This window comes from Carassius auratus, chromosome 41 (assembly GCF_003368295.1).
Source record: "Carassius auratus strain Wakin chromosome 41, ASM336829v1, whole genome shotgun sequence".
NCBI classification, from domain to species: Eukaryota; Metazoa; Chordata; class Actinopteri; order Cypriniformes; family Cyprinidae; genus Carassius; species Carassius auratus.
Window position 1 is genome coordinate 21,459,119 of NC_039283.1, and position 26,279 is coordinate 21,485,397.

Here is a 26,279-nt window from a genome sequence, read left to right on the forward strand (position 1 = left end):
ATTGGCAGTCCACTTGGTTTTGGGACAGAGCCACAGTGTCACTCGCAGCATCATTCACGAGATGAGCCAGATTCGGTCCCTGGGTGAAATGCAAACTGGCAAAAAAATGTAAAGAGAAGCCACATTGATTATTTTGCTCATATTAATGTTTTGGTGGCTTAATGCGACACACATATAACAAAATATGTCTTCCTATGATACATTTTAAACTTAAAAGTTGTTCAAATGAATGTGATTCATGATGGATTACATCAGCAGGAGTCGGTCTATAGTTCTTAATTTGTGATCTAAGATGTATTGGGTTACAATTATTTAAGTTTGTTTGGCTGGTGATATGACGTTATTAACCCCAACACCAGGTGTATTTATCACCTGTGATTTATTTAATCCACATCTGAAAGTATAAAGCTAATATTGTTCGGATAGTCATGTTTACATGATGGCCATCATTATATACAATACAATAACTGATATGTAGTCTTTATTACATGTGAATGAACAACATTTGAACATTTTTGTCAAAAATACAATTTCTGTTAGATATTAAAAGTGGTGTGAAATACTTCAATCAAATGCAAAATCACTCAAAAAAATATATGTTTTTTTCCTTTAATAGGCTTATAATGATATTTAGGATTATTTATTTTCTATTATAATTTGTATTAATATTTTGAATAGGCTTTTACTTTTATATTTTTATTTTAGTTAATGTTTTAGTGATTTTGTTCTTGTCATTTTATTGACTTTTAATATTTCATTTACCTTTGATTTATTTTAGTTTTAGTTTTAGTAATATAAGTCATTTTAGTAACTTCAAATTAAACTTTTTTATCATTATTATTATTCAATTTGTTGGCAAGGCAACATTTCTCATTTAAGTTTTTAATTTAAAATCTAATAATCGTTTTGGTTAGTTAACAATACACTAATACAAAATTTTAAAATATAATCACATTTCTAAAATCAGCTCAAATATTTATGTAAACATGATTGATGTCCACCAACTGGATGGACTTATATAGCCTGAAGCTTAAAAAAAAAAAAAGTCTGTCCCCATCATACACTATGAAAAAAATCTCTGACTGCCTAAAATCCGCAGACTGGCTCAGACTTTCTGCATCTAGCTTTGACTCGTCCAGACTGCAAATCAGAGTAAAAATCTGTGCAAACATCATTGTTTTCCAGCCTTTCGCTACATCATCTGCTGTTGGTTGTGATACTTTGCTCCTGGCTCTCTCTTTCAGAGCAAGCTCGGCTCCGGCGGAAGAGCATCGCCACTGGAAAGCAGCCAAGCATGGAGATCCCACCCACTGCCCCCCCACAACCCTTCCGACAATCCGTGAGTACCCCGCCGTTCCGTCCCCGATCCCTGTCTCCCTCCCTCTCCCTCTCGCTCCCGTTCGCCCCTCTGCCCCTGTCGCCCTCTCTCTCGCCGTCTCCCTCCACCGGCCCGTCCTCTTCACAGTCACAGAAGAGAGTCAGCACCCCTCCGCTCCCCCGTTCCCTCCCGCTCTCCCCGACCATCTCCCTGACTCTCCCTCCCTCAGTCCCTCTCTCTCATTGGGCTGCTGGTGAGTGGAAGGTTGTGGGTTCTAACCCAGGGACTGGACCCAGTTTGGCGGCTCTGCCCTGTCTTGAGGTAGGTTATCTGACAGCCGAGCTCAGCTTGTGCTGTGGGTTCGAGTGGAGGTGTTAGACGAACAGTTAGTCACGCAGGAAGCAAACATGTTCATCTGTTCCCTAGCCAGTGATTGAGTCATTATGTCTGAGTTCATCAGATTTAACGGCCAATTTCTTTGCGATAAACTAGTGGAGACCTATTTGTCGGTTTAATAATAGGATGATTTGGAAGACTTTTTTAGTGTCCCGGTGTGATTCAAGTGTTCAGGGATTTAAGCGTCATGGAAAAATGGACAACGCACTCAAAAAATTTAATTTCTGTCATCATTTGTTCACCCTCAAGTTGTTCCAAACCTGAATGAGTTTCTTTCTTCTGTTGAATGCAAGAGAAGATATTTGGAAGAATGCTGGTAACCAAATAGTTGACTTCCATTTTATTTGACAGAATTGTAATTTTTGGGTGAACTGTCACTTTAAAACTAAATATAATGAAAATGATGAAAATGTACAATTGTAGCCACAGAGTCTACCATTTAAATTAGGATGAACATGATGACTTTTGTTTAGGTTTACCGTCCGGGTTTAATTCAAACTCTTAGAGATTGAGTGCCATGAAAAAAACTTAAAACTGAAAATAATAATAATGAAGCATTGCAACCATTATCAATTTTTCACACAAAAAAAGAGAGGAAAAAAAAGATAAATAATATTAAAATATATTATTTGCAAACTTGTACTAAAACAAAGATGATTAGAATATGTTTAACAAGAATTATTTCTACTCAAAAGTTTCTCATTTACGTCAGTGTGTTATTAGTGGTTTCTCTGTATTTATTTGTGAATTCTAAATGTTTATTTGCAATTTCTGAGTGTAAATTGTTGCACTAAATACTACAACATTTGTTGTTGTTTTTTTTTTTTTTCAGTGTAGTGAAAAATAAAAGCCATACAAATCAATTCAAACAATTGACTGTGCGTGAAAAAGAGTTTGCATCTAGATATGATGCGAGTCCCTTATTTAGAGTTAAGTTCAAGAGATTTTTCACCTGTTTTTCATCTTGTAAACACAAATTGTAAAAAAAATAAACAAAAAATAAATAAGTTTTCCTATTATTTAGAAAGATAACACTTCAGCTCTCTTTAACATGGCATGTGAATTGAGGCATCATTCATTTCTGTCGCACAAATACTTTAAGTGCTAAGTAAAAAAAAAAAAATATATATATATATATATATATATATATATATATATATATGAGCGTTAGTAATATTGATGCTTAAATTAGCAAACACTAATAAAAACTGCATTAACATAACATTTTGGCTCTGGTTGCCTTGATACACTGCAATACCGTTTTTTTTTTTACATTCTTACATTTACATTCTTTTTTAAAAGGTAATATATGCTATTAGAATAGTGCATAAAGGCACTTTTTAAAGTCGGTTTTCAATAAATTATTCTCACTTTCATGGAGACAGAAGACCACAAGGAGTCTTAATATCAGTCCTTTCTGAAATTAATCTAAATTCTGCTTTAGAAACACAGCTCATTTAGGACTGCAGAACTGACTAGATTTGCATTTCCTGAAGTTATTGCACTGCAGCAAAGTTTTAGGAAGGTTTTAAGCTTTGGATCTGCATAAATGAAACGCTACTTTCCAAATGAGAGATTTTCTAAATGTAATCTGAAGTTAAAAAAACATTAAAAGTTGAATGAAAGTTTCAATGAAAGCCTCCTAGCCAGAACATTTGAGGGATATGAATACACTGCTGCCTCACAAAACTATAATCATCCCAGAGCAAATGAGTTTGACAGTTTCATCTGCTGTGTCTAAACATTCTTCTGTTGATGGGGTTTCTTTTCAGGTTGTATCTGAGATTGCATGTCTTACGAAAGCAATACGAACATAGTAAGATGAGATCTGACTTTTTCGTGGTGTGAACCTCTTTCCTGCTGTTGTCAGTCTGTTCTTACTGTAGGCGTCAGGAAATATTCATGAAGCAACACTTCCCACTATTGGCTGAGTGAGGATAGTACAACAATGTTTTGCCACTAGCGAAGGAAAAGCATTTCAGTCAGTTGCACCACAATTTTACATCTGTTAATTTAATTAATACTATAATTATGTATATTATTAATAATAAAAGAATACATAAATATATTCAAATTAAAAATATTAAATTTATAAAAGAATTTGTAAACTTTTTTATAATAATAAATATAAATAATTGGTAAAAATTTTGTTATAATAGTTTTTATTATAATTTATGTCATTAATAATAAAAAATTCATTATTTTAAAGCAAGTTTAATATTTCAGAAAATATATTTAAATATATATGTATAAACATTTTACATTTATACGTATATATATATATATATATATATATATATATATATATATATATATATATATATATACATACACGTATAAATGTAAAATGTTTATACATATATATTTAAATATATTTTCTGCTAATAATTGCTAATTTCCATATAATTATTATTAAAAATTAATTATTTATATAAAACTATATAAAACTATATTTTACACTTTACTCCATTTAGTCTTTTTATTATAATAATACATTTTATCATTGTTTTATACTACTTTATAAATAATAGTTATTATATATATATATTATATATTTAATATAATGTATAAAACAGTTTTTAAAGTTTATTAAAACAATTGTGTCTTTTTTCTGTCATTATCTCAAAGGCTTGAGTAAAGATGAAGCATTTATTTTTTCAATGTTAAAATACTTTATATTTAAAGTATTTAACATAACTTCCTGCACACTGTATGTTTTATATGGTTAGTTTATAAAGACATCATAAAGTGTAAAAAAAAAAAAGAGAATACTGCTTGTTTTTACATTTTCAAGTATCTGACTACAATTCAAATAATCCTTTTTACGGGTATTAATTCTGATTCTGTTTTTTTTTTTCTCAGAGTTTTCTCAGTAGAAGACTGAAGGGGTCCATCAAGCGGGCCAAGAGTCAGCCCAAACTGGACCGAACTAGCAGCTTCCGCCACATGATCCTCCCTCGTTTCCGCAGCGCAGACCAGGACCGGTACCGTCCAAACTCTTCCTCTCATAACGGCATGATGTGTGATGATATTCCACCTCAAAGCCTCATGGTACGGTGGCTGAGAGAGCGCAATACACAAAAACCACCAGCAGATAAAGGAAACACCTTCAGCAGTTTGATAAACACATACTGCAAATACTCAAAAATACCACAAATAAAACCATGGTTACTATAGTTGATTTATTGATTACCAAAGTTGTACAGATACCATGGTTAAACTATTTTTAGTGTAGCAAAAACCACAATTAATTTATGTTTACCATGGTTTAACTATAGTAACCTTTCAGAGGAGACATTAATAAGTATGTCTCAGCCAGGTTTGTCACTTCCGATGTGGTCTGTGAGTATTTGCAGTACGTGTGTTTTCAAACTGATGAAGATGTTTTCTTAATTTTTCTGTTTGCATGTGTTTGCAGCGCATTGAGCTCTCTTGGCCACCGTATTTAGTATAAATGTGTGAAGGGATAGTTCACCAAAAAAAGGAAAATTCTGTCATCATTTACTCACCCTCAAGTCGTTCCAGACCTGTATGAGCTTCTTTCTTCTGTTGAACAAAAATGATATTTATCAGTAACCGATTTCCTTTCTATTCTATGGAAGTCAATGGCTACCGTCAACTGTTTGGCCGCAAACATTCTTCAAAATATCTTTGTTTGTGTTCAACAGAAGAAAAAATAAACTTATTTAGGTTTGGAACAACATGAGGGTCAGTAAAAGATGACAAAATGTTTCATATCCCTTTAAAGGGATGGTTCGTTTAAAAATGTGCATGTGTTATTTTCTTTCTTCTGTGAAACACAAAATGAGATCCAAACTGCTCTTCTGCAGTGGTTCGTGGTGAATCACATGTCAATTCCAAAAAAGCATCAGAAAAAGAATACAAATGACTAATTCAGTAAATTATATGGTGGCTTTGTGAGATATATATAGTGAATGAATCGTTTTGTGTTTCATAAAATAATTCATGTCAGATTGGAGTAAAATAGAGAGAGCAAATCATCATTTTTGGATGAACTGCTCTGTTAAATGCTAGTTTGCTCTCCAGTTTAATATCTCTCAATCTGGAACATCCTCTAGCTCCTTATTATCCTTCTTTAAGCATCCCGACAGGTGCTGAGGTGCTCTTGTCACGGTTTCTTCATTCATTTATTCATGCTTAGAGCTCTAAGCTCGCCCACGGTCAGCCTTAGTCTTCCAGAAAAAGGCAGCTCATGGTTTTTGAAGTTCTTTGCTCAGTTTGGACAGGGAAGTGCTCCACTGACGTTTGGGTTTTAAAGAGGATGTTTTGGCTGTGTTGTAGCTTTGAAATGGAGGCCGTGTAGCCAAGCGTTTTGAGTAATTCAAACAGACAACTCCTCTTTCATATAATGGTTTGATTCAAGCCTTAACTGGAATGCTAGTGAGCTGGATTGTGGTATGATGCACAAATGGAGTCTAACAGCTGGAGTGACAGCGTGGGGGCAGAATTTCAGTGCTGTGAACAGCGTCTCATCGAAAGGCTGCGTTTCTTATGCTGTGTTTCATTTTAGGATGTAATTGTGTTATAATCCACCTGATCTGAAAGAGAATTGATAGTCAGGATGATTTAAACATGCAATTATGCATTGGAATTTTGTATAGAAACCTCACTTATCTTTTGGATTGGACTGACCGCGTCCCAAATTGTGTAACTTTTTATGATTCTTTGATAAATTAAAAGTTCAAAAGAACATTTATCTGAAATATAAATATTTAGTATCATTATAAATGTCTGTCACTTTTGATCAATTTAACACATCTTTGCTGAATAAAAGTATCATCTTTTCTATAAGAAAATATTACTTTTGAAAATTGGTGTGGTAAAAGTATTTTCTTGTAAAACATACTCAACTAATATTTTTTACTCTTGTAAAACATTTCGTATTTCTTGTAAAACATTTTTTACATTGTGTATGTGTGTCTGTGCGTGTAAATATTAATCAAAATGATTAATCGCAGTTAATCGCATCCAAAATAAAAGTTTTCGTTCACATACTATATGTGTGTGTGTTGTGTGTATTTATTATTTATATATAAATACACACACATACAGAATATATTTTGAAAATATTTACATGTGTGTGTATTGATATACTCATAATAAATATGCACAGTAAAAACACATATACAATGTAAACAAAAGCTTGTATTTTTGATGCGATTAATCACGATTAATTGTTTGACAGCACTAATAAATATATTTAGAAAAATGAATAGCAATTATATTATTCAGCAGACAATTGATATATAGTGCATGAGTCCATGAGACTACTTTTATGATCATTTTTCGGTGCTTTAATATCATTTTTGTAGCTTGACATCCCCTGCGTTCTTTGCATGGATAAAAGCTCCATGGACATCCTGCTAAACATCTTCTTTTGCGTTCCTCAAAACAGAACAGTCTTTCTTCCATCTCTGTCCTGTTGTCCTCTTGTTACTGCTGCGTCTCAGTCCTTCATTCTGTCTTTCTTTGTCTTCCTTCTTTCAGTTCCCACAGTTTACATAACATTTTGATTTCCTTTGCGAAGTCTCTTGCTATCTCTCTACTCTCTCTCTCTCTCTCTTTCTCTCTCTCCCCCTCCCTCCTCCTCTCACTCTATCATTTCTTTCATTCTGACTCACTCCTTTGGGTCTATTTTTATACCTTCCATCTCTCTCTCTCTCTCTCTCCCACACTGTATGTACTTCACGCGGTGAGGCTGAATGTACACATACAGTGAGTCTCAGAAGACGCAGGGGAAGCGATACATCACTAGTAGGGATCTAACCTTTTGTCATACTTTTTCTCTTGATTTTTATATAATTGTTCTTGACAAGCTTGTCAGTCGTCTCTTCGGCTCTTTCAATGTTTCATGGCTGTGAAATGTGACCTGAGTGTGTGTGTGTGTGTGTGTGTGTGGGGGGGGGGGTGTTTGCAGGTACAGTGCATGTTATTTCAGTGCAAAATCTTGCATCATGTTCATCATGCTAATTACCCACAAACCAGTGAAAACTGGGCTCATTTTAAAATAGTTTACTACTTTATTCTGAAAGAATTGCTTTATTTTTAACTCTTCTCACCTATGGTAAGAAACCAGAAACAGAACTTTATTGAAAAGCAATGATTGTGAATATTTTTTATTAATCAATGTATTATTTTTTCATATTTCTGAATTCACAGGACGCTTTTCAGCATTTCTATATAGTGAACACTATGCTATTGATTGTTAGTGAATTCTCCCCAAATGTTGAGTAGCTCATGATTTATCTCCTGATTAATGACAGAGGCTGATGTTGTTCTTCATTCATCACAGGGAAAGTGGACTTGTGTAAAATCAAATGAAATGTCAGCGTGTGAGCGTCTTCTCCCTCAGCCCTGCTGTTCTTGCTCCCTCACAGGACTCGTCTGATGCAGAGCTTCAAAGAATCCCACTCCCATGAGTCTTTGCTGTCTCCCAGCAGCGCAGCCGAGGCCTTGGATCTGACACTTGATGAAGATGCGGTCATCAAGCCTGTTCACTCCAGCATACTCGGACAGGAGTACTGCTTCGAGGTCATCTACAGCAAACTATACACGTCAGACTCATAAGTTGCATGATCCTTGCAGAATCTTACAGATGTTTATTAATTATTGATTTTTTTATTTAGTACAGTTCTAATTGAGCAATTGCACATATTTAACATACGTGAATATTTTTCACATATCTATCTATCTATCTATCTATCCATCTATCTATCTATCTATCTATCTATCTATCTATCGTTCTATCGTTCTATCTACCGTTCTATCGTTCTGTTGTTCTATCTATCTATCTATCTATCTATCTATCTATCTATCTATCTATCTATCTATCTATCTATCTATCTATCTATCTATCTATCTATCTATCTATCTATCTATCTATCTATCTATCTATCTATCGTTCTGTCATTGTTTCACTATTGACACAGAAATCACTCATTTCATCGAATCATCAGATGCGTGACTGTATTAATTCCAGAGCCCTGTGGAATTTTGTCGCTCGGTCTCATCATTAAAATTTCGCTGATGGTTGAAATAGTGAAACTCATTATTCCTGTACTTAGGTGATAACTGCTTCTGGAACAAAGTGTTTTGCCTGTCGGTCGGCTGCGGAGCGAGACAAATGGATCGAGAATCTGCAGAGAGCTGTCAAACCAAACAAAGTGAGTGTAAAGAAGAAAAAGAAAAGAAGAGCTCTCTAGTTTTCTTTCCTTTTCTTCCATGACTCCATCAGTCTCCTCCAGTAACAACCCCTCCTGTCATTTCTATCTTTACACTCATTTCACCCTCTTCTAGGACTTGTAGGATTCCTGAATGAACTTAAAACAGCTTCCATGTGCTCTCCTGCCTCATAATGAAACAAATGCTTTCTTTTTTAAGTCTGGTAAACTTAGATGTATCCCAAAGGCTGATAGAGAATGCTGGATTCATCTACAGATGTCTGCTGGTGTGTCTGTCGTGAGGCTTTTAAATGGGGCTTTGAAAAGAGAGCGGTGTGGATTGAGTCGTCCAGATGTTCAGGCAGCAGGAGTTTGGGCTGATTCGTGTTGTGTGGAGAACAGGCACAGGCGTCCAAAAATGATCATCCTGCTCAGTGTTGCAACAGATGCGTTGTCAATATTACAATAAATGAGGACAGACCAAGGGTGTTTATTAGTTGATTAGTTGAAGAAGTTTCTAAGTGGTAGAAAAAGCCACAGATGTGCATCACTGGTTAGTTAACAGGAAACCACTGAAGCACTCAATGACCAAAAAGCATGTTTTGAACATATGTTACTATGATAATATGATGTTTTTGGACATGGACCATAGGAATACTTTTTTTTTTTTTTTTTTCTGAGTTTTACCATAGTTTCTTTGAGGTAGTCACAGATGGAGTCACAATCTGTTCACTAACTGTCAAAACAAAGTACAACAGAATAGAAATCAGATTTAATACATAACTTTTGGGATTCAGGTTGCACAGGTTTTTACCAGTCCAACAGAAAACAAAATTGTGTTTACAACTAAAATGTGTTCACTAATGTTTTGAAAGATTTTCAAAGTTTTAAAGTGCTCAGTTACAAGTAAATTAAAGATCCACAATACTTTGCTATATATATTTTATTTGTTGAATATTATAACAATATTATTATTCTTAATAATAATAAGAAGAAGAAGAAATGTGGTATTAATATAAATAGATTAATATTTTTAACATAAAGTTACTTTAATAATAATAATAATAATAATTGCTATTTATTATATATTATTAGATTGGTCAGAACTTCAGACCATATATAAATATAAATATTCTTAATATAAATGTATCAATAATAAATCAAATCAAATTACCTGCACTGTCACATTTAGATATATAAATGTATAATAAATATATTAATGTCAGGACAATGTCATATCTATTAACAATAACTATTATATTACTATTATTATTATTATTATTATAGGATGGATAGAATGTATAAATATATTCTTTTTTTTTACAAAATAATAATAATTATTATTGCATTTTATAACTTTTGGATAGACATAAATTCAGATAAAATATAAATATGATAAATCTAAATATTTAAGATTTGTATTTATCACATACATGATTATATAGGGCATATATAACCTCCATGGACAGTGCAATTATCAAAGAATAGAACACAGATGAATATATATATAAATATAGGTATGAAAGAATGAAATAAAAGTAAACAATAAAAATATAAGAATTAAATTATGAAAAAGATTCATATTAAAGAATTAAATATAGAATAGAAAATAATGTGCATATATTAATGTTTTGTAGATATAGATTATATAACATAAAATTTACTTTATATTATAATTATAATGATAACAATAATTCATATAATTGCAGTAATCGAGTTTAACTGTTATCTGTTGTTTTAGAATGTACAGTTCTATTTCATTTTATTTCACAGTTTTTTACAGTTATTTACATTTAATAAAAGGACTGGAGCTTTGGAAAGCTGGTTTCCAGGGTCTATTAAGTGGATCTATGATTGTCAGTAGAAAGTGGCATTGTGATGGTTCTAATGACTCATCATTCTGTGAGACCACTCGGGCACTTTAGACACGCAGTGGGTGTTAGACTAACAGTAGTTCAGATCATTAAATCACTGCAGTGTCTGTTGTCTGTCCACATGCTTGACCACACATTTGAGGTTCTGCAAACCCCCTCACAACCCCCGCCTACAGTTTATACGGTGCAAATATGATTGTGTTTCCCACACTCAGGACAACAGTCGACGCGTGGACAACGTTCTGAAGCTGTGGATCATCGAGGCCCGTGAACTTCCACCCAAAAAGCGCTATTATTGTGAACTGTGCTTGGATGACATGCTTTACGCCCGCACCACCAGCAAACCCCGAACCGATACCGTCTTCTGGGGTGAGCACTTCGAGTTCAACAACCTGCCAGCTGTCCGCAACCTCCGCCTTCATCTTTACAAAGAGACGGACAAGAAAAGACGCAAGGTAAAGGACCACCTCACACACATACGCACACACACGTTTGTTTTTGTGAAAAGTGGGTTCATCCCATAGGTGTAATGTTTTTATACTGTACAAACTGTATATTCTATGACCCTACACCAACCCTACCCCTAACCCTAACCCTCACAGGAAACTTTGTGCATTTTTACTTTCTCAAAAAAACTCATTCTGTATGATTTATAAGCGTTTTGAAAAATTGGGACATGGGTAATGTCCTCATAAGTCACCCTCTCCTTGTAATACCTGTGTCATACCCATGTCATTATACAGAGTTGTGTCCTGATATGTCACAAAAACAAGAATACACACACACACACACATATATATATATATATAATATTTGTGGATAATTTATGCATTAGTTAGAATATTATTGTAAATCATAACAAATTATTATATATTATTAGTTTTTATCTGTTATAAAAACTATTATTTTATATTTATATATAAATTAATTAATTAGTAATACTAATGTTTACTAATATATGTAGACATTATACATATCTATATTCATGAATAAATATAATTAATTATTACGACACATACAGTATATTCATATATTAATATATGTATTCATTTTCTACTACAATTATTTTTATTGATTAATATTATAGTAATTGTATTTATATGTAACATTGTTCATAAATGAATTGTTATTTTAAAATGTATGTGTTTATATATAAATATGTTATGATCATATTAATGACTTTATAGACTCAAAATCAGTGTTGTTGTTGTTAATTTGTTGTTAGCAAATAATGCTTCAAGGCAATTGTCAATTAAAAATATAAACAAAGACGAGTCTTTGATGTGTCTTACACCAACTTCCTTTTTTAGCAGAAAATACAAAATTGTAAGAAAATAAAAAGTACAAATTACAAAACTGCACTTCACCAGCAATTCACCAGTGTCTGAAATTGCCGCAGCTGGTTGTAGCAAAAGGACACTGGTGTTTCATTACAATTAAGGTGAATGAACATCATTTGTTTTGTCAATTTCTTTGACCATAACAGGAGAAGAGCACATATCTGGGCTTGATCAGCATTCCCATTTCCAGCATCACTGGTCGTCAGTTTGTGGAGCAATGGTACCCCGTCATTCAGCCCAGCGTCCTGACCAAGGGTGGTGGTGTTGGAGGGGGCAAAATCATCAACGCCTCCCTGCGGCTCAAGTCACGCTTTCAGACCATGAGCATCCTACCGATGGAGCTGTATAAAGAGTTTGCAGAGTATGTGACCAACAACTACCGTACGCTGTGTGCCGTTCTGGAGCCGCTGATGAGTGTCAAGAGCAAAGAGGAAGTGGCCTGCGCTCTGGTGCACATCCTGCAGAGCACAGGGAAGGCCAAGGTATCACTTTGTTTGAATAATGTTTGTTCTAAGTATGTTATTTAGGATGTTCCAAAACTTAGTGAGCTGTGGAGAAAATGGCAATTATATATGCTTTTAAAAAAATATTTTAATTAGCCAATTAGTCAATTAGATGCTTTTCTCTCCATGCATTACATTTTACATGTTTAATTCCAAAAATCTGAGAAAATTAGGAGACTGCATCTAATATTTATTTTAATAGTGAAAATTCTTGATTATTTTACTTAATATGTGTATATGTTGTTATTTTTATGTATGCATTTTGGGAAATGTGTAATATTTTACCATGTTTAATCCATGAAATCAGAGAAAATGCAGAAGAAAAAAAAATCTGCGACTTAATGTTGACCTGCTCATATTTACTTTAATACTGAAAACTATTGGGAAAATAGTGAAATGTAATAAAAAATTGACTGTTTAACTAATATTTGTGTATATGTATTTTTATGCATTTTAAATTGTGAGTGTGAATACAATGTCATTTCCTTACAGTTTTAGTCATTTCAGTACTTCAACTTTAAATTTCATTAAACAGTTAACTTATTTCACTAACACGTTGTTTTTAAATCTATTGTTTAGATTTTATTTTTCTGTTTCAATTACCGGTACCAAAAAATGTTTTGGGTAAAAATTTAGACAGCAGACAATAATGCAGCTCGTTAAGTTGAATTATATGTGAGGTAATTGTGAAGTGATTACAGATGTCTCTTTTTTTGCTCTGCACAAGGATTTTCTTTCAGACATGGCGATGTGTGAGGTGGACCGATTTATTGATCGAGAGCACCTGATCTTCAGAGAGAACACCCTGGCCACCAAAGCCATAGAAGAGTACCTCAAACTCATCGGACATAAGTACCTCAAAGACGTTTTAGGTGAGACGTCCTCCCACTGTTTGTCTCAGTCGCTGTGCGCTCACGCTTTAATGGTTTGGTTTGGTTTCAGGTGATTTTATCCGAGCGCTGTATGAGTCAGAGGAGAACTGTGAAGTCGACCCAATGAGGACTCCACCTTCTGTGCTGCCCGAACATCAAGCCAACCTCCGCATGTGCTGTGAGCTTGCCCTCTGCAAAATCGTCAACTCTCATTGGTTAGTTACAGTGCTGACATAGAGCATTCTTCTTTTATAGACCATTTACGGTCTTCACTGACACACACACTCATTCAATTTTGCAAAAGATTTCTATTTAAATAAATGTTGAATATCCTATTAATCGAAAAAAAAGTATCATAGTGATTATTTCGGTGCATCACAGCTTGTTTGTCTGCATTATTTGTTTTTCCTAGTGCATTTCCGAGAGAACTAAAAGAGGTGTTTGCATCCTGGCGCGTTCGATGCGCTGAGAGGGGAAGAGAGGACATTGCAGATCGACTGATCAGTGGTTCCCTCTTCCTGCGCTTCCTGTGTCCAGCCGTCATGTCACCATCCTTATTCAACCTCACACAGGAGTACCCCGACGAGCAGACTTCACGCACACTCACCCTCATAGCCAAAGTTGTGCAGAACCTTGCAAACTTCTCAAAGTCAGTACACACTTCCTTAAAGTCTTTTAACTTTATTACCATGTCATCATTATCATTGGGGATGCATGATAAATTGAGATCATATTGGTTATCAACCAGTATTAATTTAATTTAATTTAATTTAATTTAATTTTAATTTAATTTTAATTTTAATTTTAATTTTAATTTTAATTTTAATTTTATTTTATTTTATTTTATTTTATTTTATTTTATTTTATTTTTTTATTTATCTAATATTTATTTTTTTCATTCTCCTTTTCCCCATACTGTTTCAAGATGCATAATATAATGGACCCAAACTGTTTACAAGATCATTTGAATAAATGATATATGATATGTTGATACTGGTTATCAGCTGATATTTTTATTTTTATTTTTATATATATATTACCATTACACCCCTAATTTAGGCAAAGAAATTTCATGTTTATCGTAACAGTCAGAATTTTAATATCAATGCATCCCTAATTGTGATCATGGTATTTGTGATTTAATTGTTATTCTTATGTCCAAACCAACGTATGGTACACTTAAATCTGGGACTGTAATTTTCACTTGGGTTCAAGTGTCTTTGGCCAAGGATACAGATCTCTTTACCCCCAAATTTATGGGTTATGACATTTGGGCTGTCAGCCCAGATCATTAACCATTAAGCTATAACAAACTGTGAAGCGTTACTGATGATGAACATAATGATCATTCACATTATCATCATTATCATTGTGGTAACATTCAAAGCTGACCGTATCAACCCCATGTCCTTACCGATTCCTCACTGTGCTACAGGTTTGGCAGTAAGGAGGAGTACATGTGCTTTATGAATGAGTTTTTGGAGATGGAGTGGGGCTCCATGCAGCAGTTCCTGTACGAGATCTCCAATCTCGACAGTGTTAGCAACGCAGCTGCTTTTGAGGGCTACATCGACTTGGGAAGGGAGCTCTCGATCCTGCACAGTCTTCTGTGGGAAGTCATGGCACAGCTAAGCAAGGTAGATGCAGTTCGATCATCTAGATCATGATGACTGTTTTTGTCTACTTACGTTTGCGATTCGGTCATCAGTCTGTTTTTACCGTGCCAAAGGATGCTATCATCAAACTTGGACCATTACCCCGCCTCCTGAATGACATCAGCATGGCCCTTCGTAACCCTCACCTCCAGCGACAGCCCAGTCATCAGACGGACAGACCGCCTCCAGAGAGACAGACAGACAGGCTGCTCTCCAGGCCCAGCTTCAACAGGGGCGTCTCGTCTGAGTTCCAGAACCTCATGATGAGAGACCTCAACAGGTAGAGTCTGCTGTCTTCATGTGTCTCACATCTGCAGCAAGTGTTTTCCAAATCCTAGTGAGCTGCCTGCTTAGTCTGCATTTTTTAGGCACCTTGTCAAAACTTGAATCAAGGTGCTATGGGTGCTATAAATAAATAAATACTCTGATTAAAAAAAAAAAATACAGAATAGATTTTTTCCCATTCTGCTTTCTGATTTTAAACCATTTTATTCTATTTTTACAGAGAATATTTTAATCATTAATTTAGGTTTTAGTACAGTAACTATATAAAACATTTAATTTAATTATCACATTTGAATTTTATTTTATATAAATTATTTTATCCCAGTTTAAAAACACATTTAAAATACAATATTACATATTATACATATTATAAAATATAAAACAATTATGTAAAATATCGTATTTAAAAACATGGGTATAAATATAATTATATTAATACATTTTAATAAATAGGTTTAATTTTAATTTTATTTGTTTAGTTTAGTCTAGTTGTTTATTTAATATTTAATTGTGCATACTAATTTTTATGGGAATTGTTTCTGAATAACATTTAGATTTTTTCCCTCTGTCTCTTAAAATGTATCTTAAAAAATACTTTTCATTGAATAACATTGTCAAATATAATCTTTAGAAGATATTAAAATGAATATTCTATTTTTCATACTGTTTATTAGATTTTTTTTTTTATTATTTTAATGCTTCTATGGAAGCAGGGTTATTATAGTTAACTAAAACTAAATCTATCATTTAAAAAAGTATTTACTTGAAACTAAATTAACATTAAAATACAACCTGTCCTCCAACCAATACGCTCATATAGGTTGTTTGTCCAAATCCCTGAAATACGACCCGTCAGAGTGTATACTACAATTGCATCTCTATCGGCAAAAGGTTGTTTCCATATTAAGGTTTTGTACTCTTTTATTTGCACCGTAATTCGGGTTGTGTGTTGCTCAGTTGGTAGAGTATTGCGTTAAACGATAATATGTAATCATGCTATCATGGGTTCGATCGCAGAGAACGGAGGTGCTCGTAAAATGTATGTGCTCTATAAATCATAATTTTACAGGATTTCTGTGAGGGTAGGTTTAGGGGTGGGGTTAGGTGTGGTCAATCGAACGAATTAAATATGTACGAATTACTGTGAGATCGGTGTAAAAAGTCAACAGATTGCATTTAAATAAAAGTGCATTTTGATTGGTAATGACGTTATACGTAATTTCATGACGACAGACGCAACACGATACTTTCATTATTTTTACGCCCACTAGAGGGCGCTTAACTTTAAAACGTAAATATACTGTAGGTCATAATAAGGTGCTTGCACAAACGACCTATATGGTTGTTTTTTATTGGAGGATAGGCTCAACTAAAAGTAACAAATAAATATTAATAAATACTATATATAGTCATTAAAATAGACTAATTAACATGTCAAAAACACTAAAAAGTGAACGTTTTATTAAAAAAGTTTTACAATTTTTTTAATTTAAAATATTAATGTAAACAATAATTATATATTAATGATACTAAAATAACACTGTTTCAGGGTTTATTTATTGATAAAATGAATAACTGCAAATCAAGAATAATATGGCTCACTAGGTTTTGGAACTGAGCTAAAGCACTATTGATTGTGGAGAAAATGAGCTTTGATATGATTTTCCATGTTAACTTTCTTGTATCTCACATAGTTCAGTTGAGATCACTCGCCTGCCCTCTCCGACCTCTGCCATGTCCAGTGGCGGAGCGCCTCCGGCCCGAGCCGGATTGGGCGGGTTTGCGGACCGCGATCATCCTCACCGAGCCTCATCTAAAGAGGTTTTCTATGTTGCCCGTCCCCCGTTGGCCCGCTCTAGTCCAGCGTACTGTACTAGCAGTTCTGATATTACTGATCCAGACCCAAAGGTAAGTCCCATAGGACAGGGCTTCTGATTGGGTGGGGGGTTCTGATTAAATAATAAGCCCTTTCGTTTAGAAATCTTTCATGACTATGGTCAGTGCTGTCTGGTCCGAATTCTCATGTGAATAACAGCTCGCTCCCTAGCACACGTTTCGCCAGCTTTTCTGAGGGTTGGCTTTGTTCCTGTGGGAGAAGGAAGCACCACTGACCTGCTTACTGCAGAGTCAAATACCACCCAAGCAAGGAAAGAGGGCTACGAGATGATGTGGGTGCAGTCAACACATATGATAGAGATACTTTACCTTAATCTTGGTCCTGACATACAAAAAGTCAACAATTCACTCAAAAAATTTAATTCTGTGAGTATTTACTGCATAATTGCATCACATGCAGTTTTCATAGAGACAAATGCTGTCAACAAAGCACTATAAGAGTAGTACATATTATTTGTGCACTATATTCCAGGTCTTCTTAAAATTTTATATTTAATTATATATATATATATATATATATATATATATAATTACAAAAAAATGGCACCTTCCATGTTAGGTTTTGCCTCAGTGCTACGTATATAATTCATTTGATTTTTGTGGTTTTAAAGGAACTTTAGCTTCAAAATATAAATATAAATCTCATAATTTTTTATTTTGTTTTTAGTTTTTAGTTTTTGCTAAAAAAGTTCAATTAAATTAAATAAAAAAACCTGTTGGAAATGATTTATTGTTAAATTATATAATTACTTAAATATAGTATGTTATTTAAATATAATGTATAGAATATCATATTTGATTAATTAAATATCATTTTCTTTGACATTTTATTTATCATAAAATTATATTTTTATAAGTTTATAATAAAAAACAAAGCTTACTTTTAAAATATACAAACATAAAATATAATATATATGTATATATATTTTTTTTCAATATAAATATTTTACACAAAAAATAAATATAACAATGACACTTAAATGACATAAACTTAATGACATTTAAATTAATCATATGAAGAAAAAAAATTGTTTTTTTTTCTTCAAAATGTGAAAAATCTAATTTTTCACTGTTTAAGTCATGAACTACTTTTATGGTGCTTTTGTGGTGTTTGTTTCTATTTTGATTTCAGTTAAATTAATTTCTCTTAATAGCTGATGCTAATTATTTTATTAACATTTGCTTGAATATTTTAATAATTATGTCATTTATCTTGACATTATTACATGGACAATTGTCTATTTATTATTTTTTTTAAATATGCTGTCAAATTAATGCCAAAAACATAACTTTGTATAGACTACAATCAGTAAATTCTAAGTGATTTTTTTATATATAAATATTTCACACAATGTAACAATGGCACATTTAAATGAGCCATTGAAAAAATCAATTTAAGTCATGTGAATTAATTTTTATGGTGCTTTTATGGTGTTTTTGTTCATTTTGAATTCAGTTAACATTATTTTATTCTATAAAAACTGAGTTTAAATATTTAAGTATTATTCAAAATTCTGACAATGCTAGGACAACCTGGCTTTTGTTTTTATGCATTAAAGGCATAAGACTAAAAATAAGCAACACTACTTCCTATGAAAAAAAAAAAACATCTCCTGGGTTTTTAACAACATGAGTAAATAATAACAGAAATTGGATTTTTGGGTGAATGATTTCCCTTTTAACCCAAGTTAATACACACATGCAGCCAAGCCACGTTCATAACCGGCCACACCTGCTGCGCTCGGCAGGTATCTGCAGCGTTCTCGCCCGTAGGTTCTGCTGTAGGTGTTAATGAAAATGTTTCTATGATGGACCTCCAGGACTCAAGAATGAACAGCGTCTCTAACCTGCAGTCTATGGGGGACATGCTCAACTCTTCCCAGGCCTCGATTGCCGGCCTCGGCAGCTACGGTGGGCTCGCGGGCTTGGGAGGAGGCCTCGGAGGCCAGCTACGTGCTGGAGGGCGTATGTCGGCTGGATCCGGGGGCTCCAGCATGTCCGGGGGTCTGAGGTTGAGCCAGATGGGAACCACCACCGACTCGCTGTCCCAGCAGCAACAAGCCGCCGCTCTCCGCTACCCCCTCTCCTTCCAGAACCCTCTGTTCCACCTGGCTGCTGACGGGCCTCAGCTTCACCACCAGCACAGTCGAGCTCAACCTCCTCCTCCTCTCCTGCTGGCCCCGGAGCCGGACGCTTCTCACCCCTCTTACATCCCGCAGTTCGCCCACGGCGGTTTCTCCCGAAGCGAGGACCTCTCCACCCTCAGACCCGGCCCTCATCTGGGTCAGCCGAGTATTATTCACTCCCACAGCTACAGCGACGACTACAGCCGCCATAACCAGAGCGAATACGGGCGACGCCAGATCCCCATGCACATGCAGGTATTTTCTTGACTGTTTTTATTGGCTTTTGCATCATTTTGATTTTAATGTAGAATTTGTTCCACAAAAGTACCATTATCAAATGCTACAAAGAAGCACCACATATATATATATACCAGTGGCATCATCAAGTTGATTCGATTCAGCCTGTGTCAATTACAAAACAAATTGGATTCAGATATAAAGCAGGTCTACAGAAGATAATAGTGTCATCATTTAATTTAATTATTTCAGTGTTGATTCAATTCAAATTTAATAACTGTGAAAAGTTCATCAATTATGAAATGACATCAAAGCAGATTTAATTTAAAATGTATGCATTTAGCATACACTTTTATCCAAATCGACTTACAGTGCATTCAGGCCATCAATTTTTGGGGAATTGAACCCCCAACCTTGCGCTTGATAACACAATGCTCTACCAATTGAGCTACAGGAACACAGATTTACAGAAGAGAGTTCCATTATCCAGCTCAATTCAGTTAAATTTTTGTTCTAATTTCCAAACTTGATCATATTTCTGAATGTTAAAGGGGGGGTGAAATGCTCGTTTTCTCTCAATATCCTGTTAATCTTGAGTACCTATAGAGTAGTACTGCATCCTTCATAACTCCAAAAAGTCTTTATTTTTATTATATTCATTAGAGAAAAATAGTCTGTACCGATTTTTCCCAGAAAAACACGACCGGCTGGAGGCGTGACGTGTGGGCGGAGCCAAAAATCACGAGCGCCAATAGGCTTTTGTGTTGAGAGCGTTTGGAAGTTGTGACATTACCGTGAGGGAAAAACCATCATCCAAAACAAACCATGGCTTACAGTCAGATTCAGCCGTTTATTTATGATCCAGAATCAGATCCTGAGGCTGAAACTGAACGAGAGCAGCAGCAGCAACGACTCGCTCCGAGCGGGGCTCGAACCCGGGTCTCTGGCATGGGAGGGGACGCACTAACAAGGAGGCAGAGATATTTGAAGCAGTTTTACTCACCACCTGCGGTTCCAAGACACGATCGTGACCCTTTTTCGTTGGGGTTGCATCATCCTTAAGAAATAAACGATGTGCAAATCCGTCGTCAAACTGGGCCTTGTTTGTAAAACAAGCATCTTCAAAATGCAGGGAACAAACAAAAACACTTGCACAACTCCGTTGATGCTCTGTAAAAATAAACTCCATCCACTGGTCCCTTAATGCTGCTTCTCTTTAGGTAATCTGTGCAGGGTTGTCTTGCCCTCGCAACCAAAAACACACTCCTTTTGTGACATTTCGCGACTCTCTCGCTCTGATCAGTGAAGTCTGTGCTCTCAGTGCTCTGCTATACGGGAGCGCGCGCTCTTCCGGCAGAAGTGCCCTCAGGACCCATATAAGGAAATTCCGCTCCATCTAACGTCACACAGAGCCATACTCGAAAAAAACTTTCCGAAACTTGTGACAAACCGGAAGGAGTATTTTTGGAACAGAAATACTCCTTCAAACGTACAACTTAATTTTTGAAACTTTGTCCATGTTTAGCATGGGAATCCAACTCTTTAACAGTGTAAAAAACTCAGTATGCATGAAATGGCATTTCACGCCCCCTTTAATGACCTTTCGAGCCCTAACTCAGCAAGCCAAAGGCAACAGTAGCAAGGAACCAAAACTCAGGAGACAGTAGTGAACAAAAGGAACTAAAGAAGTTAAACATTAACCATCACAGATTCTTGAACTTTTGTTGTGTTTAGTGCTGCTTGTTCTAAATTTCTGGGTAAAATGATTTAATAAAGCATGTTATTTAAGCATGTGTCTGATGACCAGGAGCAGCAGCAGATGGCAGGCATGGCATCGCAGACGGGCACATCTCATTCATCGCTCGCCACGCCACCTTCCACCGTTCAGCCTGCCCGCCAGAGCTCTATGGCTCCTCCCACACAGCGCATGAAATCGCAACCCTCGCATCAGCTTTCCGTGAGTTCTGCCGCCGCTGCCGCTCCTGCTGGCAAAACCAGGCCACAGAGCGGAAACCTGCTCCAGTCCCCGGAGTCTGGCTTCGGGGGCCGACAACAGGGCCCTCGGCAGCAGCTGTCGGTCAAAGACAGCACCCCGCCTGGCCTGCCTCATCAGCAGAGCTCCACCAGAGAGAGCCAGGGGTCCCAGGGCTCTCAGGGAGGAACGCCACAGTCCACACAGCAATCCAAATCACATCAGGAACGACAGCAGATCCAGCAACAGCATCTGCTCAAGCCTACCATGAGCAAACAGGTGTTCCCATCAGAAACCATTCTTCACTCTGCTATCAGTGTGTGTTTGTGCGTTTGTGTCGTGTATTTCCTTTTGTGTGTGATCTCTATAATATTATTTGTGATGGAAAATATGTGGGAAACTGTTTTCAGGTTTATTAAAGCCATTTAATGGACTATAATTTAACAAATTATTCAGTTTCTTAAAAATATCTTTAAATATAATAAACCAGCAATGTTTATCACACAAAAGAATATATATATTTTTAAGTTCTTTTAACATCTTAACTGTATAGTCAATACGACTAGTAAAACAAATGAACACTACATATGATCAATCTTGTTTGCTATCATTTTTACAAATTCAAAAATAAAAAGCAATATTTATGACTCACAAAAATGTGAATCTCATTAACACTTTAAAACACCTTATGTTTATAATAAATACATCTAGTAAAACAATAGAAAAAAAACAGTATTCAATCTCATTATTTAAATAAGTTTATTTTGCCACAAGATCATTTTTATAAATGCTGCACAGTGACTATTTTTTGGCAGATTTTAGAGAAAGATTATCATAATTCTATGAAATAGATTCAGACTTGGTAAAATGTGTTCAATGGAGCTGAAAGCACTATAGTTGAATTGGTAGCATAACAAACTTAATCATTTTCTTTAAAATAAATCATACTTTTATTCAGAAGGGACATGGTAAATTGATCAAAAGTGACAGTAAGAGCATTTATAATGTTACAAATGATTTTTATTTCTAAGAAATGCTTTGATAAACCTTTTCTATTTATCAAAGAATCCTAAAAAAAAATGTATCACAGTTTTCACAAAAATATTAAGCAGCAACAATAAACTTTCAACACTGATAATAATAATAAGAAACGAGCAGCCAATCAGCATATTAGAATGATTACTGAAGGATCATGTGACACTGAAGACTGGAGCATTGATGCTGAAAATACAGCTTTGCATCACAGGAATAAATTACATTTTATGATATATATATATATTTAAGTTGAAATAATATCACAAAAATCTAACCAACTTCAAACGGTGTAGTCTAAATATTAAGGATGCAACCCAAATTCTGTTCCCACACTTACATGATCTTGTGTTCTTTTCCTCAGGGCTCTTCCCAATCTCCAACCACCCTCAACCCCTCGATCCCTGCCTCGGAGCGAACGGTCGCATGGGTGTCCAACATGCCCCATCTTTCTGCTGACATAGAGAGTTCCCGCATTGACCGAGAGGAATACAAACTCAAGGAGTATTCAAAGAGCATGGACGAGTCGCGTCTGGACCGGGTGTGTTTCTCTGTTACTCTACTAGCTGTGTTCACATCGGGGTGAAAAAAAAGTCATCTACTCACCCTCATGTAGTTCCAAACCTGTATGAATTTTCTGTCTTCTGTTGGACTCAAAAGAAGCTATTTTGAAAAATGTTGGTAACCAAACAGTTGCTATTAACTTCTGTCTACAATATGGAAGAAAATACCATTGAAGTCAACGATTTGGTTATCAGCATTCTTCCAAATATCTTCTTTTGTGGTCATCAGAAAATAGAAACTCTTACAGGTTTGGAGCAACTTGAAAGTGAGTTTTTGGGTGAACTGTCCCTTTTTGGCTGTTTTCAAACTGTTTCTTGGTCCAAACTCAAGCTTGATTCTTGTCTCTGTCCTTCTGCAAATGCTCCACAAGACTCTCAGTTGACTTCAGAGTGCAGTTGTGTCTCCCTACTCAGCAAACAAGTGTCAAGGAAATGCATATCATGTCTTTCACCTCTGTAACAGATGGTGCTGGCAGCCTCATTTATGCATTATTTAAATATCAAATGAGAATGAGCAGACTTTTGCAGTAAACAGACTTCAGGAGAGAGCAGCATGGGCTTTCAATCAGTTCGTCCTGGCTGCTCTTGACCTTCTGTGAAATTTGTGTAGAGGTGACACGCAACCTTTTATAAATGTTTCACAGTGTGCCTATTAATCATGCATATGATAGCTATGAATCAGCATTTTTATTTATCTTTTTAAATATATTTTCTCATTCCTGTGTGGTTTAGAAGGAGAATTCTGCTAACTTGCATTGACTGTAGTTGCCCACCTAGAAAACATATGACATGTTCCTTGCGGAAAAGCTGTAGGGTGCAAAATCATGCTTGCTTACTTGCCGAATTTTGGCCAAAATCTAAAAGTTGCTCATTACTGAAAAAACCAAAAACGTTTCCAAAACGGCTGAGCTACAAAAATATGAAAATTTACTCTAATATTTACTCTTAGTCTTAATTTCTCACAAAATATGATTTTTTGAAGAATATCATGCCTTCAAAATTGTCCCCTTTATATTTCACAGAAGAAAGAAAGGATTTTGGAGTAAAATTATCGCTCACCAAAGCTGTACACTTGGAGTACTTTATTGCCTTACTATATAAACATTTTTGGTTGCATATCTTATTAATATTTTGAAAGTTTAGTAAATGTACTTAATAGATAATACCTTGTTACTCGTAGTTTTCACAACTTATTCAGGTAATTTTTTAATACTTTTATTTCTACCTTTATTTAATTTTTAAATAATTAATTTTGTATTCAATAGTAATTTTATAGTTTTCATTTTAGTTATTTAATACTCCTATATGCTTTTAATACGTATTAAGACTTTTAATCTTTTTTTGCAAATTTTATTAATATTTTAAAAGTTCATTAAAGCCATTTTATGGATAATATCTTGTTAATTATAATTTTCACAAAAAGATTCAATACATTTTTAAACTGTTTTTGATGCTTTTATTTTTGTTATTTTTATTTACTTTTATTTTTAAATTTCTTAAAAAATGTACATTTAATTAAAACTTTTACTTTTCTTTTGAATACATAGAACATACAACTGTTTTTTGCAGATTTTAATAGTAGTACATTTTATTAAACCTTTTAATGGATCATATCTTGCTAATTATATATTTAAACAATTATTTAATGTTTGAACCATTTTTTTACTTTCATTTCTAATTTTTTTTTTAAGTAATAAAAAAAAATGTAATTTGATACGTTTGAAACTTTTTGACACTTTTATTTACTTACTGACCTAGCGATTACCTTACTGTCTCAAGGAAGCCATCAAGATGAGGGTAACATCTGCTCTGTCTTCATCTGTTCTCTGGACGCAGGTGCGTGAATACGAGGAGGAGATCAACTCTCTGAAGGAGCGTCTGATGATGTCACACCGCAAGCTGGAGGAGTACGAGAGGAGGCTGTTAACTCAGGAGCAGCAGACCAATAAAATCCTGCTGCAGTATCAGAGCCGACTGGACGACAGCGAGAGGAGACTGAGACAGCAGCAGATGGAGAAAGACAACCAAATTAAAGGAATTATTGACAGGTAATATGAAAAAAAAACAGAGGCAGGAGAAATGAGCAGCGGTCATGTGATCATGCTCGCTGTGTAATTACAATCATTTGACAAAGACCCCTCGTGTACAGTAATGCTGTTTAGAAATAGTGGCCTGAAAAAGTGTTTGTATATTAAAAACAAACTTAAAAATGTCTGATTGTCATTTCATTAGAAATTAAGATCAAAATGTCAAATAAAGTGGCATTAATAAAAAATAAAATAAAAAAGCAAAGCATTTCATGACAAATGAAAACACTATATACTGTAATAGAGTACACTCAAAAGTGCATTATATAGAATCAAAAGTTTTAATGTTTTTGAAAGAAGACTCAAAAATAAAGTAACTGGAACAATGTGAAATATTATTCAAACTTAAAATAACTATTTTCTATGAAAAATAAATCGAATATATCTTAAAATTTAATTTATTTCTGTGATGTAAAGCTGAATTTTTTTCTAAAATCCTTCTAATATGCTGATTTTGCTGCTCAAGAAAAAAATCAGCTGTTGTGCTGCTTCATATTTTTGTGGAAACCATAATTTTTTTTTTTTTTCCATTTTTATTACTGTAGTTTATTGCATCCTTGCGGAATACAAGTATTTATTTAAATTTTTATATTTTTTTTATGAAAAATTATTAAATTATTACATTTTATTTAAAAAAATATATTATTTTTATTTACATTTGAATGAACTAATTAAATATTATTTAGTTATTAATTACTATATATTATTTAACTTTTTTGATATTCAGACATTTTTTTGAATGATCCAAATACTTTTTTACGGTCAGTCTGTGTATATGTTTTACACATTTTATAAGGGGATTTCTAGTGACCGCCAGTTATGTTGAACTGTGCTACTGTCATAATAGTTTAACATGGACATCTCAGTCTTGTAACTGTCATGTTGAGGGTCATCACAAAGCTACTTTTAATTGATGAACTGGGTTCATTTCCTTCCTGTTGT

The 26,279-nt window shown here is 34.5% G+C and overlaps 1 protein-coding gene across 8 annotated transcripts in view; it reads left to right on the forward strand.

Annotated features, from left to right (window-relative positions):
- LOC113059259 (ras/Rap GTPase-activating protein SynGAP-like) overlaps positions 1-26,279 on the forward strand; it is a 109,590-nt gene that overhangs the window by 67,218 nt on the left and 16,093 nt on the right. For 4 of the 8 annotated variants that reach the window (XM_026227632.1, XM_026227625.1, XM_026227630.1 and 1 more), the window contains 16 exons: positions 1,245-1,339; positions 4,577-4,698; positions 8,113-8,266; positions 8,800-8,898; positions 10,985-11,224; positions 12,256-12,591; positions 13,340-13,484; positions 13,555-13,699; positions 13,897-14,133; positions 14,920-15,121; positions 15,193-15,419; positions 17,119-17,332; positions 19,141-19,701; positions 21,491-21,934; positions 23,052-23,228; positions 25,087-25,298. In XM_026227632.1, the coding sequence (XP_026083417.1) occupies positions 1,245-1,339; positions 4,577-4,698; positions 8,113-8,266; positions 8,800-8,898; positions 10,985-11,224; positions 12,256-12,591; positions 13,340-13,484; positions 13,555-13,699; positions 13,897-14,133; positions 14,920-15,121; positions 15,193-15,419; positions 17,119-17,332; positions 19,141-19,701; positions 21,491-21,934; positions 23,052-23,228; positions 25,087-25,298 (3,610 nt within the window). The remainder of the gene's footprint in view (positions 1-1,244; positions 1,340-4,576; positions 4,699-8,112; positions 8,267-8,799; positions 8,899-10,984; positions 11,225-12,255; positions 12,592-13,339; positions 13,485-13,554; positions 13,700-13,896; positions 14,134-14,919; positions 15,122-15,192; positions 15,420-17,118; positions 17,333-19,140; positions 19,702-21,490; positions 21,935-23,051; positions 23,229-25,086; positions 25,299-26,279) is intronic. The other 4 variants (XM_026227626.1, XM_026227628.1, XM_026227629.1 and 1 more) reach the window with 4 other exon arrangements.